Source organism: Anolis sagrei, chromosome 1, assembly GCF_037176765.1.
Source record: "Anolis sagrei isolate rAnoSag1 chromosome 1, rAnoSag1.mat, whole genome shotgun sequence".
NCBI lineage: Eukaryota > Metazoa > Chordata > Lepidosauria > Squamata > Dactyloidae > Anolis > Anolis sagrei.
In genome coordinates this window covers 75802995-75823635 of record NC_090021.1, presented here as the reverse complement: position 1 = coordinate 75823635, position 20641 = coordinate 75802995, and the positions used below count along the sequence as shown (strand labels likewise).

The following is a 20641-nucleotide window of genomic DNA, read 5'->3' as shown; positions in this document are numbered from 1 at the left end:
ATGACTTCCGCTAGTTCCTTCAATACTCTTGGGTGTAGTTGATCTGGCCCCGGGGACTTGAACTCATTTAGAGCTGCCACGCATTCCTTGACAACTTATTTCCCAATTTGAGGTTGGATGTCCTCTAATCCCTCATCCACTCCATTTTGCTGAGGTTGAAGCCAACTTTCTTTTTGTGAGAATACCGAGGCAAAGAAGGCATTAAGTAGTTCTGTCTTTTCCCTATCCCTTGTCAGCATTGCTCCATCTGAGTATTTATGATAATGAATGAATTTTCCATAGTCTAACATTTATCTTCATTGTATTAGTTTTTAAACTTAACTTCCAAACTCCTTGAAAGGGGTATTTTAAAATGTATAAGTATTGAATAATATTAGAATGGAGACTAATTTTAGGAGTAGACCAGTAACTAAAATTAGTCCTTATTTCCAGTCACTCAAAGATGCACATATGATCTGCCTCATAAAAAAGGGGGAGTATTTGTGCACACAGATTACTATAACAAACTGATATTTCAAGGTCATGTTTCTGTCATGGCAATATGGTATTTCCGTTATCACCAAGGTTCTTGATTTCTTGTAAGCTGTATAAAAACTACATTTCCCCAGATACTGTCTCTCCCCCCGCCCCAAGGCTTTCCATTTCCATCCAGACCTATAAAACAGCCAGGTTTCTTCAGCACCTGACTCAATAATAACAACAGAGTAATTCAATACCACTAGACTATATTGGAACATAAAGCTGTGAAAGAGCAAGCATTCAGGCTCAAATAAAATGGTCAATGAATTGATGGCTAATAAAACTGATTTAGATTAAATGTTTTGTTTTTTAAGCTAAGGCCATGTTGTCTAATTGAAAATGACTTCCCTTTCATTTATCAGGAATTTTGGACAGATTTTCCTGTTTAGTATAAGCTAAAGAAAGGTTTGATGAGGCTACAAATGTGTTAGTACTTTTGAAATTGGATGACTGTTGTTGACCTGATTTTCCCCTTAGAAGTTAGGGTGCTATGTAATAGGTCTTTAAAAATTAGGGGGAGGGGGCATTAACATCCCTGAAGTGTGATGTCCAAGTTAAAGAAGGTAAAAGTGCTATGCTGGCAATATTTATCACAAAGCAAACATAACTCCAATCCTAAAATGGATTTTGTGAATGTTGGCTTTCATGCTATATTAAAAAATGCATATTGCATAGGACCACAAACATATTCTAGAGAAAATGAACTATTATTCAGGGATTTTATTGATATGATGGAATATATATAACACTCTCCAGCTGCAATAAACCAGCTATATTTTTCAGAGGTTTAGTGAGAGAATAGAACAGATCAAATTTGATAACAGATAATGGTGAAGAAATGTTTACAGCTTAGTCCTTTGATGATTTTATTTATACCGCAGGCTTAGAGGATAAAGAAAGAATAAAAGAATTGTATGCATTTCCATACATTTTTATTTTTTAAACTCAGAATGAAAAATGCTTTCCCTCTCACAAAATACATAGAGCTATTCACACAACCTCTTGATCAGAAATCATTATTAGGTGGAATAGCAGGGATTCAGGAATGACACGATTTTGGATCTTTATGTCAACAGACAACAGTGTCTTCTTGGTCAATTTTTAGAGTGCTAAGCCATTGGTCACAGAAATCTGCTGTTCTAGAGAGAAAACTCCAGAATCAGTGACTACATATTGGTGGAGATATCCAAATAAGAGCCATTAATTGTATAGTACTATACCTTTGATTCTGTGCCTCACGGTATCCTAGTTTTCAGCCAGTATTGGATATTATCAACACTCTTAATAACTATCAATGAACTGCCTTTCTGGTGCTTAACAAGACCTGGTAGGATCACACACTAAGACAGCTCTACTTGCTGCCTTTATGTGTCCGGGCCCAATTCAAAGTGCAGGTTACTACCTACAAAGCTCTACACAGTTCAGATCCAGTCTATTTGCACGACCACGTCTCCTCCTATGAACCTGCTTAGACGTTAAGATCTGCCAGCGAGGCCATTCGCATGGTCCCACCTCTATTACAAGCACGGTGGGCAGGGATGAGAGAAAAAGTCTTCTCAGTGATGGCCTCCTGGCTCTAGAGTGCCCTCCCCAAGGAAACTGGACTGGCTCCCACTTTAACTATTTTCAGGAAGGAACAGAAAACATGGCTGTGGAGACAGGCTTTTGGAACCCACTAACCATAATTTTAACCGTTGGAGTTTAAATTGAATTTTAATTGACCCTAGTGCTCAAACTAGCAAGAACAGGTCACATGATGTTTGCTCATTTTAATGTTTATATGTTTTATGTTTTATATGCTAACCTTTCACATAGTTTTATATCGATTGCAACATTATTGAGTTTTATTTCATCTTATTTATTATGACTAGTTTTATTTCTTGTGATTTAAATTCTTTGACTTGTTATATGTTTTATTATTATTTATGTTATTGTTTTGTTGTAAGCTGCACCAGGTACTTTGGGGAGACGTAGCTGGATATAAATAAATATTCATACATACATATGTATATACATACATACATACATACATGCATACATACATACACACTTAACTGCATATCCAATAGCTGGACAATGAACAGGAAAACATGTCCTCCATTTTAGATCTGAGAATAGTTTGGGTCCACCAAAAATGAAATCAGAGATGTTATGCTAAGGAAAGAACTACTTGAGCCCAGCTTGAGGCAGTGTGTGAAAATGTGTTCACATATAAAATTTAAAGAAATATGCATTAGATCTTTACTCATAAAGTTCTATGAAGCATATTCTTACAATTTCCTCCACTGAAAATTAGCTATTGCATAGTGCCCAAATCAAAATAGTACTGTGAAATATGTTTTTGAAGTGTGTTATCATTTTCTAATGAAATAGTAAAAATTACTCTTAGAGCTATCTTCATGCTTTGGGAGGTTTTGTGCCTTACTTTTATCTAATTTGTATAGTTCTGATTTTCAATCAAATGCTATCTTTTTAAAATGATGAAAATGCATTATGGGAGAAGTCCTACTGAAATATATTTCCATGCATGTTAAAGATACATTTTCTTGTAGAGAATAACTATTTGGCTCTTAGGTATATCAGAATCATATAGACTTTTTACTTTATGAACCACTGAGGTTGAAAAGACAAGGAAGGTTTATTAAAATAAAGCAGGCTTTAGTCCCCCCCCCCCCCCCCCTTGAACTGCCATCCAATCTTTGGCAACTGAAGAATCATTCTTTTTTTAGCCCAGGGGTTGAATGGGACTTGTTACCTTCTTGTTATTGCTGGGTCACAGCTCACATTTCAATAGGACATGATAGCTGAGGCTGATAAAAGTAGGAGTCCGGCAACTTGGGTAAGACCATAGTCCCTTATAGTCTCAGACTACGTGGCAGGCCTGTAGCCAGAGAGAGGGTTTAAGGTTCAAACTCTCCCCGCCCCCGAAATGTGTCAGGTTAAAAAAAAAAACCTGGTTTACTCATGAATTTTAACTGGTTAACAAATTCATGAGTAAGCCAGGTTTGTTTTTTAACCTGACACATTTTGAGGGGTGCTGGTGAACACTTAACCCCCCCCCCCAAGCTACGGGCCTGGTCGCTGGACTTCTGGTAGAAGCCGCACCCACAATTGAAGTGGAAGCATCCTATGAAGCTTCTCTCCAAACATGGAAGCCTACCTGTGTTGTTCTGGCTCCAATGGAGCCAGCATGGATCTGTGCAGCTTTGGCAATGCTTCCCCCATGTGATGGGGAAGTATTGCCATGATGAAGCATCACATGGGGTGATATACTCGTCCCTCACCCCTGCCATTTCACCATGGAGGCTAGTGAAATGGCATGGGAGGTCCCCCTTGGGATGAAGTCCTCAGTCCCTGCCTAGCAAGATGGACAGTACTTTCTTTAATTTGATCTTTACCAAAAATTACTCAAAGACTGAGCACTCATAATTATTCTCTTATTTTGGATTCATATATACACTTCCTCTAAATTTTAATTAAATAAACTGATGGTTTTATATTATATTTTTCACAATAACGAATGAACTAGTTTTACATATTTGTTTTCTTAAAAGATTTATAATCTTCTCTTCAGCCAAAATAGCTTCAAGATCTACTTGCAAATTTCACAGTTCTTCACCTTCAGATTTACAATTGAATGAGACTGGACACACAAAGAAAAGGGAATGACAATCGAAGAGGGGACTATACCTGGCAAATTCTATCTATTCTTTTCTCCCTCAAAGACTATAGCAGTGGCAGTTGTGATGGAGGAAGAGTCTTTGCTTCAGTTGCTGGGGCCAAAACATGATGGAGCTGTATCTGGCTCTTCTTCTCCCCCTCAGAGCCATAGCAGTAGCAGTGGTGATGGGGAAAAAAGCTTTTCTTCAGTTGCTAGTGCCAAGACATGGTGGAGTTGCTTCTGGCCATTTTTCCCTCCCTCTGATGACACGTCAGTGGCAGTTGGAATGGGGAGATGACTTTTCATCAACTGCTGAGGCCAGGGCATGATGAAGATGGTTTGCATATTAACTTGAACTTTTAGTATAATTTATATTTTCCTTGGTTCATTCAAGGGAATAGAAATAGAGAATTTTTGTACGTAATTTTGTCCACAATCTTAGACTACAAGTTGCACCCTGATGTTTTTCTTTTCCTTTGGAAAGGCCCTCAGGCGTGAACTGAAGGATAAAGAGCAAGCAATTCTAAATGCTGTGGACCAAGCCCGAGTCTTCCTTGCAGATCAGCCAATCGAAGGACCTGAAGAACCAAGGAAAAGCTTACACTCAAAGTCAGGTCGGTTTTCAGTAATGATGTATTTCATAACACGTAATTTTTAGAACAATAGAAGCTTATGAAAAGCTTAACTTCTTCAATTAAAATAATTGTTTTATTGAATATGTAAGAATTATTTCTTTGATAAAACTGCTTTGCAGTAAAAAAGAAAGTTCAATGAAATTTGTTTGCTTCTATATAAAAAAATACTATTTGGGAACTCCACAGAAGCACTATGTAAATAAAAATAAAAATTGGATGGCTGCAATTTCTATTTTCATCTTGTAAATTGTCGAAAAGATGAGCCAGGTTTAGGAGGTCTTCTGTCTTATAAATGTTGCTTATGTGTATTTGAAATGTCTTCGTATTATGTCTTCAAGAGCTAGTGTCTCAGCTCTTTCTGGCAGATTGGATTTCTCTGTGATTTTCATAATGGTGATATAATTAGAACTGCAAAATCTTATCATTCACATATTCTTAATATGATTTAGGGGAGTTGTCTTTGAAGGGGTGAAAAAAAACCATAAAATCAATTTAAGAAGCTCTACCAAAATGTGTTTCTCAGGCAGCATTCTGTTATGAAGATAATTGTTTTCTTGCTTGCTCTTAGCATTGCTAGCATTATAGAGGTGCTCTTTGCACAGCCAGTGCAATCATTGTTTTAGCGAGAATTGCATAAAAAGAAAAAAATCTGGAAAGTAGATTAAGTAGATTAATATTAATAAAATTCATAATATTGTACCAATAATAGTTTAGTCTGGTGTTCCTCAAGCTATCTGGTGTACAAGACAGATTTTTTCCCACCTATGTATGCATTTGTTTATTTATGCCAGTTGGTTACAATGGTTCTTTTATTTCCTGGAAATTCAGGAAAGCCAGGTGATGGCTCATGAATGGATAGTGGTCCATGCACCACCACTTTGAGTGGCACTGGTTTAATCAGTCTTATGCTTTCAGTGAAATTGCTGCAGATCTCCCTCTTTGCTGGTGGAGAGGGGAATCTATCACTAGAAGACTTCCAATGTAGTAGTATCATTTCTGTACTAGAAACTGATGTGTCTTAGGGTTTGTTGGGGACTCTGTCAACCACAGAATTTTAAGTGCCTTCATTTCTTTGAGAGACTTATCCCATCTTAAATATGTCAAGAATTGGTATAATGAATTAACCCACTGGAATCAATGCACAAAATAACTAATAGGACAAAATAACTGCTGTGATCCTTGCCTACCTAGGACTGCAGCATCTGTAAAAATAACTTCATTGTATGTAAAAGTTAAATAATCTTATATCGTGACTGACATTTCCTAGCCTGCTTCTCCATGTTGCCAGTAATTGGAAGCAATTTTGATTTCAGGGTGTTCACTAGTGTAGTACCTACATTTACCTTTTATCTAATTTTGGCAGTTGTCCATGCAACTTTGGTTTGCTTCTGCTATGGCTTTACATTAAGAATACCTGCTGATTAAAACAAACATTTTCCCCAAACTACTTTATATTAGACTGTTTCACCGGATCATGTCCCCAGCTGTTTCAAGCAGTCATGTACATGCTATGCTACATTAGGCAACTTTGATGAGATGTTCCATGTGTAATCCAGCTTTCATCTAAATTAAAAGAATTATTATGAACAATATTTTTCCAAGTTCAAATTTGTTGAAATGATTGCATTAGAAGAAAATGGCAATCAGCTATATTCATTCATCAGCTGAGAGAATTAGGTTCATGAGTGATACCGTGGAAAATTGCTTCATTTAAAGACTTAAGCAAACTTTGAGTAGCTAATTAACACCTGGCTTCTTCCAACTTAATCATATTTATTAAAATCATATGGGATCTAATTCGGAAGGCCTTGAAAATTGAAAACATACCCTTTCGTAAGTATTTCTCTCACTTCTACACATCTGGCCTTTGTTTTTCTTTGTACAAGTAAAGTATGTATAGCATAGTAACTTCAGGGATGGAATTTTCTTTGGGACTCAAGGCAGGGGGAGATTTACCCTCCTCCATGGCAGCTGGTAGGTCCCTTGCCCATGAATCTGCTCCATGTTTTAGTATGCACTTCAATCTATTTTGGTTCTAGTTTTTAGTTCCTTGGGAACTTTTTTCAAAACTCAAGCAAGATCTGGGGAGGATTCATCATAACATTGACATGGAAGCCAACTATCAGCAACTTCCTCATATTTCATGCACTGCAATCCAAATCTTAGCAAGGCTTGTTCTGAGGGGGGTTGTCTTTGCCTTCTCCTGAACCCAAAACAATCCGAGTTGTTCAAGATTACCAAGTGGGTTTCCATAGCCAAGCAGAAATCTGAACCTTTGTGCAAATTTGTCATATCATTTCTGTAATACTTGGTTTCTAAATTCTGACTATGTCAGCCATAATTCTGATATTATTTATTCCATAAAGTCCCACATATGTTTGTGGAATGGTGTGATCTCTATCTCCATCTGAAAAAAAAATCAGGACATATTGTGGCTTATACATTTGTTGTTTGTTTTTAACTTTGCCCCTTGGATTATGAGTGGAGACTGCTTTTCCCACAAGGTTCTCAAAGCCCTGCCACATTGACTTGTCCTTTCCAACTCCTTAAAAATGAACCAAAAAGGAATTTTTAAAATATATGACATAACTTATCTGTGCCAATGTCTTCCTGAGTGGTTGGAGAAGTCAAGAATGACCTCCGCCCCTCTGTTGTTGTCTATGTCTGGTGCAAGATCCTCTAAGAATTTATCACTTTATTCTGGAAAATATGGAGTCATCTGTTCCATTTGTGAGGAAGCTAACATAAAATATCCCAATACTCTGAAGTGATACAGTACTGTAAGAAGACCAGAATGCTCATTTAGCTTTGCTCTGAAATACAATGACCTCTCCACATTTGTGGGTTTAACTTTTGCAGATTTGATTAGTCACACATTTTATTAATATGGTTTATCTAGGAATTGCTAGGTGCTTCATTGTGAGTCTATAGTCAACTTCTGGTGAAAAATGACAATAGAGTTGTGCAGGAGGACTCAGAGTTTCCTAGAGAGAACTCCTCATTCTAGTTATATTGGAGGACCTAGAGATTCCTAGGGGCATATTCACACAATCAAAAGAATAGAAGTACTAAAAATTGTGGGTTTTCTGCTTTTATTGAGTTTTGTGTCTAGCAAAGGCTGACTGTAGTACCATTTACCTTTCTTTATCTTACTGTCCCTGTGATAACTGCATTTTGGAAAATTTGGCTTCTTTCTGGAAACAAGGATTGGCGAGAAAACTTCAGTGGAGACTTCTTTTCCCCATGATGATAACTGTCAAGAGTGAATTTTCCTTCTGATGGATAGATTTCTTTTATTTCCTATTGTCTAAGCCCTGTTTGTAACTACAAGTCATTTGCAAGTCAGATGTTTGTAACTTGAGGGCTACCTGTAGTTGTAATTCAGTTTCATGGTAGATAACAAGCTATTAGTTTTGCACAGAGGACTTTTGTTCATTATGGAGAAATGGATGGGTAAAACCAATGCAGGATTTGAAATAGTAACTCCATTTGTTGGACTTTCTTTCTTGTTGAGGGTGAAAAAATGGTGAATATTTCTTTCACCAACAGTATGCTTCTTTCTCCATCTTCTCAAAATTCAATTCCTTGCTATTTGACATTGCAGAATACTGCCAGAATTCTTCAGTGTCCAAAGCCCAATCTTCCAGAATCCTATGAACCTTCAATTGTTAAAAAGAGGGAATTGTTTTAGAAACAAGCTGATGGGCACTTGGAAAAATCCCATGATAATAGCAAGTAATTATTCAGTAGCAAAGGTTATTTTGATAGATATGTCCTTCTAAATTAAGCATTCACCATCTGCTCTGCTCTTTAATTACAGGTGCAAAAAGCACAATAAATCATAAGAGAAATGTATGTTAGAAGTGATTTACATGCATGTACTTTATTTATGCTGGGCAACATCTGGCATGGCTGCATATTTCAGGTGTAAAGAACAGAGGTCACATCACCACAGGGCAGCATTTGTTATAGCATGTTTTATCTCCAAAGGCTGCTTTAAAAGCTTTATAACCAAATTTATTGGGAATGATTATTGCAAAAGCACACACCCATACAAGACATCAAACTATTACAAATCTCACCTTAAGCTATTTTGATTCTCTGGGAGTGTTTATACGCATGTTCTTTATGCCCAATAGGTAAATACCTAAAGCCCTGATCATTTGGTAAAATAATAATAAAAAATCAACAGAATTTTGTATTTATCTAAGGCACTATTTTATACAGAAAAATCAACATGGAAACATGTTAAATAGCACACATTTGGGGACACCCTATAGGGCAATGGTATTTTGGACTTCAGCTCCCACAATTCCTAACAACTGATAAGTTGGCTGGAATTTCAGGAAGTTGAATCCAAAACAACTGGATGACCAAAGGTTGGGAATCACTGCTCTAGTGTGAGAAAAGTTTATTCTTCTCTCATCCCCATGATAGCACCTTTCATTTCCCAAAAGTGTGAGTTTCCCCCATCTATAGCAGGTTTTAAGAGCAGAGGGCAGGTGAATCTCCACTCTCCCAGTTCTACTGGGGGGAAAAATTCAATCAAAGATCCTGATTCAAAAGAAAGCCAACCCATTATTTAACTTTGTATCCATTTTGTTTAGTTTCAGGGTACCCCCCCCCCCCCCGGATGGGTACCAAAGTCTATAAATGTTCAAGCCCCATTATATACACTGGTGTAGTAAAATGATGTCCCTTATATAAAATGTCAAAATTAAAATATGTTTTATGGATTTAAAAAAACATTTCCAAACCATGGTTGGTTGAATCCGTAGATGCAGAGTCCATAGATATGGCAGGCCAACTTTAACTGACAATTAAACGTCCTAAGGCTGTGGGTGCCTTTTATTCCTTGATTACCAAATACATTTCAAGATATTCTATCTACCTTTGCAGGACATTTGGCTGATGGGCCTCAGAGGATAGCACAGGTTTCTGACTGCACATGGGTCTGTTAGAAATGTATTTGAGGCAACCACAATAAAGTTGCCAGAATTAAATGCTACAACTTAATGGAATGAAAGGACTAAAGCCTCCTTCTCTTTTCTGAAGTTCTTATTTATTCTGATTTACTCTTCCAATAATGCCTCAAGGTGGGTTATGATGCCTTGAGCTGTTGGAATCTGAAGCCCAAACAACTGAAAAGCTCCAGCTTTAATCACACAGCTTAAAGGCCAGAATTCAAACTGCTTCCATTCTGTTGCCTAACCTTTCCTGCCCCCTTTTAAATGCCCTGACTACCTCATCATTGTAACTATGCAGAGAGAACTGTGTCATCAGAGCTACAGCTGACAGTTCACTCCACCATAATATATATTTTCAGTTTGACATCACTGACCGAAGGATATTTGAACCACTGGAAGTTTAGCTGCTGATTAATGATCTTCAAAATTCTCCCAGTGGCTGAGTGCTTAAGAACAGACAGTGAGAAGGTCCTCTTTGCCACTATGTTTATCCCCAGCAAGAGGAGTGTGCTAAAGATATCATTTTTCAGTGGACCAACTAGACTGCAAAAGTGGGCTTTGAGGTCATGCTCAGTTTTTCACGAATGTACATATGAATTCCAGTAGTTACATATTGTAAGTTCACATCATGATATAACTGCTGAATAGGATGCCAGTCTTTGCATCTACTGTCTGAAACGGCATTTTAACTCATATTAACAGTATTTAAATAATACTAAAAGTGAAATGTGCAGATAGATAAGAGTCCTCTGCATTCTGACTAGAACATGAGTTAGTGTGTTACCTTCTTCAATAAAAAAAATGAATTGATGAACGGAAACCTTTTCCAGCTTTTTGAGGTCATGAAAATATAATCCGTATTGTTTTTCAAAAATTATATCACATAAAGAGGAAAAAAAAACAATTTGTATGTGCTGCTTTTTCACAATATGATGGATTGTGGCAAATTGTTATTCCAAAAAGTCATCCAAAAGGACCAGACAAAATGCAAACCTTCCATAATGAGCATTTTTATATTAAGCATTTTCACTCTGTACAAGTACGATAACTATGGTTACAATTTCAACTTTTCTGGAATTAATAGGTTACTCATCCAACATTTTGGAACATTAGAATGGCAGATATGTTGATATGCACGGTGTAGTCATATCATAAAAAAATAGATTGCAAGCATCTTTATAGCCCATAAAGGTATGTCTGTCTGGCTTCAGTTTCTGAAGTAAATGCCTTTTAAAAGTTTATAAGCTGCATTTTTCTCTTTTTTAAAATTCAAACAAAGACAGGAAGAGAAGAATGCAGCTGATATAAAAGTGTACCAAAATCTATAAATGTTCAAGGGAGAAGAACATGACAGAAGAACTCTAAATTAATTCTGCCCTTCAGATGATTTCTTATTATCTGAGGAAACCTATTTTTAATTACTCTACTGCGGAAAACTACAGCAGATAAAAAAACTTAATACCCGGGGTCAAATCCATGCCCTCTTTCCATTTCACTCCTAGTGCTTGGAAATTTTGCTTTTTGGGCTTCATATCCCATGTCTACAAATCCCAGAATGACTTGGCCAGGATAGGATTGACTATGTTAGCTTGAGAATTCCAGAAGATGTAGACAACATAGTAACATCCCCATGCTTTGTGTGTTTGGTTATTTCCTTTTAGACTATGCTCAGCCCTAAATTAAATTCCAAAGTAACAGTCTAATATGTACTAATGATAGATCTACTTAAAAACAGGAAAAAAATTAAGGAAACAGACATAAAATCAAATTGAAATGAAAATCTTGGGCAGGTCTACACACCTTAGGACACTGCCTGGCTCCAACATTATGACATGGTCATTATGAGCCAGTGCGTAATTTCCTTTCCTCTTCTATTCAAACATTCAGAAAGTTCATGAAATCCATTTGAGATAGAAGAGCCTACCATCTTGCATGGCAATAGAAGTTACACCTTAAGGCAAGATGCAATAGAAGTTACACCTTAAGACCTGCAGCAAATGCTGTCATTTTACCACTATCATTGCTAACCTCTTTGCTTAATGAACAATCCTGTGGACCTTCCAAAGCCTGCATGATGTACAATATTTTCTGGTTTTTTAGTTAGCTCAAGCAAAATATGACTGTTTTGTGAATTTTATATTTTGTTCTCCCCCCACCCCTTATCTATTCAGCTATTCAAAGCAGATCTCCTCCTTCATCTTGGCTTTGAAGAGGTGTCCTTTGGATTCAGAACCATATCTTAGAAATATTACCTTTTGAGATTTCAATTCCTAGAATCTTCCAGATATCCTGGCCTTTTGTCAATCAGGTTAAGAGATTCTGAGGTCTGAGGTCCCAAAAAGTGACATTTTCAAGCTCAATTCAAAACAAGGACATAGAGAAGGGCACAAGCCCATTTTGAGGGGAGTGGTCATTGTTTATGAAGTTCCCTACACACTTAGGATTTTAGCCTCCATCTCTTTCTTTTTCATGGTCAGTTTGTTAAAATTAGAATGTCTTTCCCCAATTGCTCTCAGCCAAAGCAGAAAAGAAGCATTGAACTTTACTTTCTTTCAAGACAAGCATTACTGAGCCTGCCAAATTATATCTCTGGTATTTGTGTTATAAATTTCTAGTGAGCAGAGTTAAATATGCATGGATTAATAGTTTTAATTTGTCTGTTATTGTTAGGAGTTAATATGACAAGCAGCATTAACATCCCAACTGTTTAATATGTTTCTTCCATTAATGCTCTTGTTTTCTGATTGGTGGCAGGCAAGCCGCTTCAGCAGTAAACAGATATTTTCCTGTTATTATTGTTACAATAGCATGCAACACACTTTGCAGTACCTCCAAAAATTTCCTTTCTATTTCCCCTATATATTTAGTCTAGATCCCATTGATGTATCAAAGCAGTTGGGTTTTAATCTAACACTTGCTCGTTTGAACAGTCTTCATGAAAAGCCCTTCAGTTTTTTCCCTTGTGAATTTAATCTTCTATTGAGAGTCTACTCAATGAACACTAGCAAAGAAAAGCTGTTTCAGACCACAGCTTGATACAACTGACAACATGTGTATTGTTGAAAGGGGCAAGTGAGGAGCAATGTATCTTTTCAATTCTACATAAATCCTTATTCTTTCAAAAGTGCAATAATACTACTAATAAAAATAATTCCATTACAGAGTTGACCCCTGAAGAAAAAGCACAGAAGATTGCCAAAGCAATGCGTAAGCAGTCTGCGGAAGTGAAAGAGAAGTGGGAAAGCCTTAGTTCTTGTGCCAACAGTTGGCAGAAGCAAGTAGAAAAGGCGCTAGAAAAGTTGAAGGATTTGCAGTGTTCTATGGATGACTTAGATGCTGACTTGAGAGATGCAGAGAATGTGAGGAACGGTTGGAAACCTATTGGGGAAGCATTGACTGACTCATTCCAGGATCACATTGATAAGACAACGGTAAGCACATATCTCCTTTTGAATATAATGTGCATTCAACTAATGTATCTATGAAATTCAAATGCGATCAGTGCAAAGTCATTTGTAAAATCATAATTGCTTGTGTTCCCTCCTATTCCTTTGTCCAGAACAAAAGACCTGAGTCAATAAAATAAACAAAACAGTTATATTTCATGTCCTTCACCATGAAGAAGTGCACATTAACAATATAATTTGAAAACATGTTATGTATTGAAATAGTATTCTTATGGGAGCAGGAGGCATAGGGTGGTAGAAGGTGAGTTGAGAGAGTGTGACGTGAGTCCAAGGGCGAACAGGTAAACTAAAGGTACGTAGTGAAGCTGCTCCCTGGGTACATTTGTCTCACCCCCCCCCCCACCCACCCACCCACCCACATTGGTTTACCATTCCAGATGCTTAGGAAAGACAAAAGTATTGTTATTTTGGCAGGTCTGTAATGGGGTAAAGATCTTAATGTTTGTATTAAGAGTTTATAATTTTAACTAGATTCCTATATTTCTCAAGCAAGCTGCACCCAACATCTTTTGGCCTTTGTTGTTTGATGTTGAATAGAAATGTAGAATATATGTGCAGTTGCAGACCTTCAGTACCAGAAAATCTAATGAATACCTCACCATGAAGAAGCAAAATAAATCTGCTTTGTCTTTGAACTTCCAACATGTTCCACAATGCAAACATAGGCTTTCATATATCATAGTAATGCTAGCTCAAAATCATAGCCGACAGAACCTAAGGCAGAAAGTTTACTGTGATCGAATTCTGACGTTATTGGGTATTTTAGCACTGGAACTAAAAGCTTATTATCTGTCCTTTTATAGATAAAATGGAAAATAATAAATTGGAATGTTTCAGAGTAATGTAGCATTACACGCAAATACACTACACTCTCTCCATGTGTCATTCTTGTTTTTAAATAAAAATGAAACTATGGTGAATTCAATGGATTGATTTATAACCCTGCATTGCTTGATTTATATCTCCCCTGTTACTGAGTTAAATGTGATATAAGGACTCCCCCATATTAACATAAATATAGAAGAATGCTGTGGAAACTACTATGAATGCCCTTTTCTTTCTGCATTAAAAAGGTAGTTGGCATATTGTAATGACATTTGTATAAAGGAAAGATAAGCTTATGATGCTTTCAGCATGTCAAAAACAAGAGCATTTCTGGAGGATTATCTTGGTCTCAAAGTCAAAGTGAAAATTTGGACTAATCAATCAGCAAATAAAAGTAGAAAATTTATAGTAGTTTTGAGGATTTTGGCTAATGAGCCAAAGTCTTCCTAATTTTTGTGATTTATGGAAGCAAAGTGTAGTACATCAACTGAGAAAAGATGCTGGATAAATTGAACTGTAGTGAATTTTGACACCTAGGGCTTATCTACATGAATCACTTACATTCAAGGCCAGTCTGGAGGAACAATACTCTGTACTGGCTCTGGGGCAGTTACACTACACATTTCTGTTCTGTAGCAGCTGATCAGAGGCCAGACCATCCAGTGAGACTGAAACTGGTTTGGCCCCACTGGACTGTCAGCTTGCCTCACCTCAGTGGTATCCTTTTGCCGCTGCTGGACTGCCATGAAATTCCAGGGAACTCCTGAACATTGCCTGGTGCATGTGCAGATATTAGCAAAGATGCCCATATAATGACCAGGATCTCTCTGGAGCTCCCTAGTTGTTTTCTGAAGGCGATAAAAGCCCAATCCAGCTCTTTTACCTGTGCCATGGGGCACAGGAAAAGGGTTATGGTGGTACTGTCCTGTGTAGACAGTAGTTCCACAGTTTGGGTTGGAGCTGGTTCAGCTGTCCACACCAATCATGAAGTGCGGGACTGCTCCAAAGTTCCACCATAACCCCAGAGCACTGAACAATTTCTCATAACATGGGATAAAACTGTGTTAACTGATTTTACCCTGAATGGTGTACTAGAAGACCCTGTACTCCCAGGAGTAATTTCTTGTTGGATTTGGGATTTAGGGCCAGTGTAGAAAAGCTCCAGGTGAAAATGAAAAACTCTATGATTTATTTGACTCATTTTCCTCTCTGCATTACATCATTTTGGTGACTCTTTGTAGGTATGGAAACTATATTTGAATTTTTAAAAATCAATCTTAAGTAGAAAACTTACAGCATTTGTGGGTGGTATTTCATGCAACTTGTATGTTTAGATGTTACAGTAAATACCATTTAACACTTAGCCAGTTATGTGGTCATTGAATAAAAAGTTTGATAGAACCAGAATGAATGAGTGTGCTTGCCTGTGTTATGGTGTATAACAGGAGGTGACTCTGCTTATTAAGGTAATTTATTGAAGCCAGTGTATATTTACTGTTTCTAGGTATTTAGAGAAGAAATTGCACCAATCAGTTTAAAAGTTAAAGCTGTCAATGATTTATCCAGTCAACTCTCTCCACTTGATCTCCACCCATCCTTAAAGATATCACGGCAACTTGATGATCTCAATATGCGCTGGAAACTTTTACAGGTATTCTCATCTTCATGGTGGATTAGGAGTTAGCAAATATGCTCATATGATGCTTCTTTTCTCTTGCAATACGAACCAGTCTTTCATTGCTTGATTTGTTCTCTAAGACTTTTTTATACCCAGCTTTTCATCTGGAAAAGGTACCAGAAAAGCTTACATATAGCTCTATCAAAGTGAGGTTGCCCTTAGAGTTTAAAGCAACCAAACAATATCTGACTCACATGGAAAAGGGTATGAAAAGAGAAAGTCATAAACCAATATGCTGGTGATGACCTATGAAGTCCTGTAAGGCTTGGGTCCGGGTAGTTTGAAGGATCATATATCATTTTATGATCCCATTCAAGCTTTAAGATCTTCTGGAGTGGCCATTCTTTTTGTCCTACCACCTTTGTCTCATATTGGGTGGGAACAAAAAAGGCAGGCTTTTCAGTAGGGGGATATGAGTTTTAAAAGCCAAATTAGTGTATTTACTGTATTTTGGTAGTTTTTACCACACTCTTATTCTTTAATTTTCTTTTAACTTTTGTATTGCTCTTTTGAAACCAGGTAAATTGTAAGCTGCCATGAAACCCATTATTGGGAGGAAGGTGGAAATAAATGAGTATCAGTTATAATCAAATTAAAACTCATCTGTCAATTCTTTTTTTTTAAATAATTTTTTATTGTTTTATCACATTTATTACATCTGTCAATTCTTAATATTTTATTAAAAATTACTAGCTGTAAAAGTGATGGGAAGCAGGGAAAAACTTAAATCTCAGGTGCCGATTCTGAATGTTACATTAAGAATACCTAGTTGTAATACAGATGTAATGCAGCTGGAATTGTCAGTCTGCTTATCATAATTAGCTGCCTTAGAAAAACAAAACAAAAAGCAATGAAAGAGAATTTTTTCACCAGTAGAAAGGGGCAATATTATATGAATTATTCACCTTTGCTGCTCCACTCCACTGCTGAACAAGAAACGTCTCCCTAAATCCAATTTTCATTCTTTTGACTGATACCCTCTGTTTTGCCGTTTTGTTTCACAGTATATCTGCATGTACATATTCCATATATATATAGTGTAATGTTCTAGAATATCATCATAAATCATGATTATTAACAGTTGCTATTTATTTATCTCTCTCTACCCCCTGTCTTTCTCTCTCTGTCTCTAAGCATACCGGGACAATGTAAAAGCCAGTCTACTTACACTACCACTGTTTCCTTTCACCCTGCACTTATTCTGTTGTATGCCAAATGCATCTGTGTCTGGTCTGGCTTGTGTTGAATGATATAGGCAAGTAGTCAGAAGGAAGGGTGAACCTTAGTTTCTAATGAAGGCAGAAGCTTTTCCAGTCTGGAATCAGAATTGTTTGCTTTCTGTCAAGTTCTGGGTCTGTCATGAGGTTGGTGTAGTCTCATTTAGTAGCATGATCAGACCATTTTTGGATATCTACAATGACACCTTGATGTCACTTAGTTGCTGCATTTTAGCCATTAGATACAGTTATGAAAAAGTTAAACAACTAAAACAACAACAATAACAATGAATTTATTACCCGTCTCTACCTGCGGCTCGAGGGAGGATACAACATCATTAAAACAAGAGATAAAACACTATTAAAACATATAGCAAGATATACAGGGTTAAAATACAAGTTAAAATCAATTGATGAAGTGCAGATTAAAATTTACAATTTAAAATGGTAGTATCTCTGCTTTTCAGCATAAGGTACAGCAGGATGTAGTGCAACCTGGAGTACCCTCTTTTTCTATAATATCAGAGCTTGCATGGAGTCAAATGGATTCCTCTGCCACTCCCAAAACATTTCAAACCCTTGTAGATTATTCAGACCCTTGTCTGAATAATCTACAGTTGGTCTTGAAGAAAGTTTAGTGGGAATTCATTGAACTAGATTACAGTCTTATATTATTATTCCTTCTTCGGAGTCTTGCCAAAGGCTTTGTGTACACCTCAGCTTAGTTCTGTTTGTTTCCTTTTCTGACTCAAGGCCGAATTTCAACCTCAAGAGAGGAAAAAATGAAAGTGCAAACTGTGTGAAAGCTGGGGAAATGCTCCTTTATCTTTGACATCTGCTACCTGCAGAGTTTTGATGTTCTCTGCTGAGAAGTAGTGTGTCCTTTGAGATGAAATTACTAACATTTCTGAGACATCTGTATGTTTCTTGCAATGTAATTTTGTATCTGGAATGCCTTGCAGAGATTTTTATGCCTTACGGAAATTTGACTGAGCAGCCCGGCTCCCTCTGGATGTGCAGGAGCAGTTTAATTAGTAAACCAGGGGGATATCTGCCCATCCTTTCAACCAGCAAAGCAGCATGCTCCAAAGTGGTTCCTTGTAAAGGCAGCTGTGAGATCAATAGACTAAAAATGAGGCATGCTGACTGCAGACATTTAGACAAGGAAAGAGGAGAGGGAGAAGCACACGTTTCAAGGGACAGTATTAGTCACTGTGAAAACCTTATTTGTTACTGATTTGCATTGCTTACAGAAAGACCATTAGGCGCTTGTATTCAAATATCAAAAACAAGATGGTAGATGTAAATGGACAATATAATCTGCACTATGTCTAAAGTCTGTTTGCTAGCAATGATTGTAAAACATTGTTTGTATTATTGGCCATTAGAATGGCTGGTTTGTGTAAACATCTCAGAGTATTTTAACTTTTTCTTCTATATATTTGTACACACAGATATCTGTAGAGGATCGCCTTAAACTACTACAGGAAGCACACTGGGATTGTGGGCCTCCATCTCAGAATTTTCTTTCCAGTAAGTGATAATAGAGCATGTTGTTTTTTACTACAGCTTTATACTGACTACAGTTAACGAATGTTTTTGAGAACTTGTCTGGCTAATTTATTCCTGCCACCCTGTTGTTTCACACAGTATGTTCAAAAATGTATTACGATCAGGATCAGACATTCAGGTTGGATAGTGCATATTTGTCTAGAGCAAATAGATACTTTAGTGTATCTGTGCACACACACATGTGAACCTGTTCTGGATATGGTTGCATTCCTCCAAAAGAGAAGATGTGTAACCTGAGAGTACAGTACTTCTTGATCTGTCATTTTCATTGAAGGCCCAAATAGACTATGGTGCCCTTGGTGCCAATTCCAACTCTTACACTTAGGCAGGGTAACAGCCACAATAGTGCAAGCAACTAGTAACTTCACAGTTAGTCTACTGCAATGTATTTTGTGTGAGGCTGCCCTTGAAGATGACTCAGAAGACAGACTTGTTTCAAAATACAGCAGATTGTTGACAGGAGTATCATAGAATCACAAAGTTTGAGGAGACCCCAAGGGCCATCCAATCCAACCCCTTGCCATGCAAGAACACATAAACAAAGCACCCTCATTAGATGGCCATCCAGCCTCTGGTTAAAAACCTCCAGAAAAGCAAACTCCAGCAAATCCTAAAATCTTGTTCCACTGCCAAACATCTCTTACCATCAAGAAGCTTTTCCTAATATCTAAGTGGAATCTTTTTTCTTGCAATTTGAATCCATTGCTCTGTGTCCCAGTCTCCAGAGCACTAGAAAACAAACATTCTTTCAAATATTTAAACACGACTATCATGTCCCCTCTCAGACTTCTATTCTCCAAGACAAAGTATGCTTCTGGTATTAAGTTGTGAACTGGCTACTACTAGTTTGCTTCCCACTTGAATTCACAGAACTGGCTGGCAGTAATGTTCAAATACTTGAATACTTTACCTTTGATACTTTCACCTGCCCAAAACTGAAATCTGCAAGAGGGGTCCTCCATGTTTGACTAGTGGAAACAGTACATCACACAGGGAGGTGGTAGAAGGCATACTTGCTTTTGACATCTTCTTTAGGGGATTTCCTTCTGACAGAATTAATTGCCACCAATGTTTGTTTATTTTAAATGCTAAGTTAACATATTGCTTTTTGTAAAGTCTTTATATCCCATACCTCCTTTTAAAAATGTACATTGGTTTTAACTATTGTAGCCTTTTCTGCTGTTTTAACTTGGTAGCCTATTTAATATGCTCTTTAAATTGGTTTATTGTTAAATTGTGTTATTGTTTCATTTTCTGGGATGTATTTTCTTTGATCGGTGCTCTGAGATCTAACAGTAATGGGCAGGATCAAAATAGTTTAATAAATAAATTTAATGAAGAAAGAATAGCAAATAAAATAGCTCCATGGTGTCTGTAGTCGTGTGATACACTTCTGTAGTGAACAGGTGCCAAGTATTTCTAGGATTTCAGCCAGTACCTGCATTGCTAATAACCTGTACCAATGGAAATACAGAGCAGCTTGATAGTCATTCATATAATATCCTATGAGGCAGAGCCATTAGGAAATGACAGTTCAAAGATGTAATGGAATAATTATTGAAGTTTGTTTGCTGTCTCAATCAATTTGTCAAGGTATACAATTCTTTCCCTCCTTTCCTTCCTTCCTTCCATCCATCCATCAGTCTGGTCTGGTCTTTTTGATCAGACATTACCTCAAATTTATCAAGCAGCAATACAAAATTCTAATTTCCAGGGAATACTACCTTAGCAATATACACAGTTGTCCAACCATACATACCTTTGCAATGATTGGAGGTGCAAGACCCCAATGAAAGTGGATAAACCATGAAGGTTTTAGGGCTCTCTCATGTGTGAGGAAGGGAGACAGGTCACTCTTACCACTGTGGTCTCCCTCAGTCTAGTTCTGTTGGCCCACGATCTTTGCCTTTTTCTCCTGTGGCAGAGGTACCTGTGGAGGCACAACAGAGTAAGGGAGCCTCATAAGATAGCTGGGAAGGTCACAAGGCTCATACAGAGAGAGGAACATCTTCCCTTCTTTCTCAGCTGGACACTGTCTTTGATACTGCCTCAGGCAGGGGGTTCATGGTGGTGACGATTCTTGGTGCTCCCTCTCCTGAA

The 20641-nt window shown here is 37.3% G+C and overlaps 1 protein-coding gene across 4 annotated transcripts in view; it reads left to right on the top strand.

Moving 5' to 3' along the window:
* UTRN (utrophin) overlaps positions 1-20641 on the top strand; it is a 406557-nt gene that overhangs the window by 286967 nt on the left and 98949 nt on the right. For all 4 annotated transcript variants that reach the window (XM_060753499.2, XM_060753500.2, XM_060753501.2 and 1 more), the window contains 4 exons: positions 4665-4794; positions 12945-13213; positions 15579-15725; positions 18424-18502. In XM_060753499.2, the coding sequence (XP_060609482.2) occupies positions 4665-4794; positions 12945-13213; positions 15579-15725; positions 18424-18502 (625 nt within the window). The remainder of the gene's footprint in view (positions 1-4664; positions 4795-12944; positions 13214-15578; positions 15726-18423; positions 18503-20641) is intronic.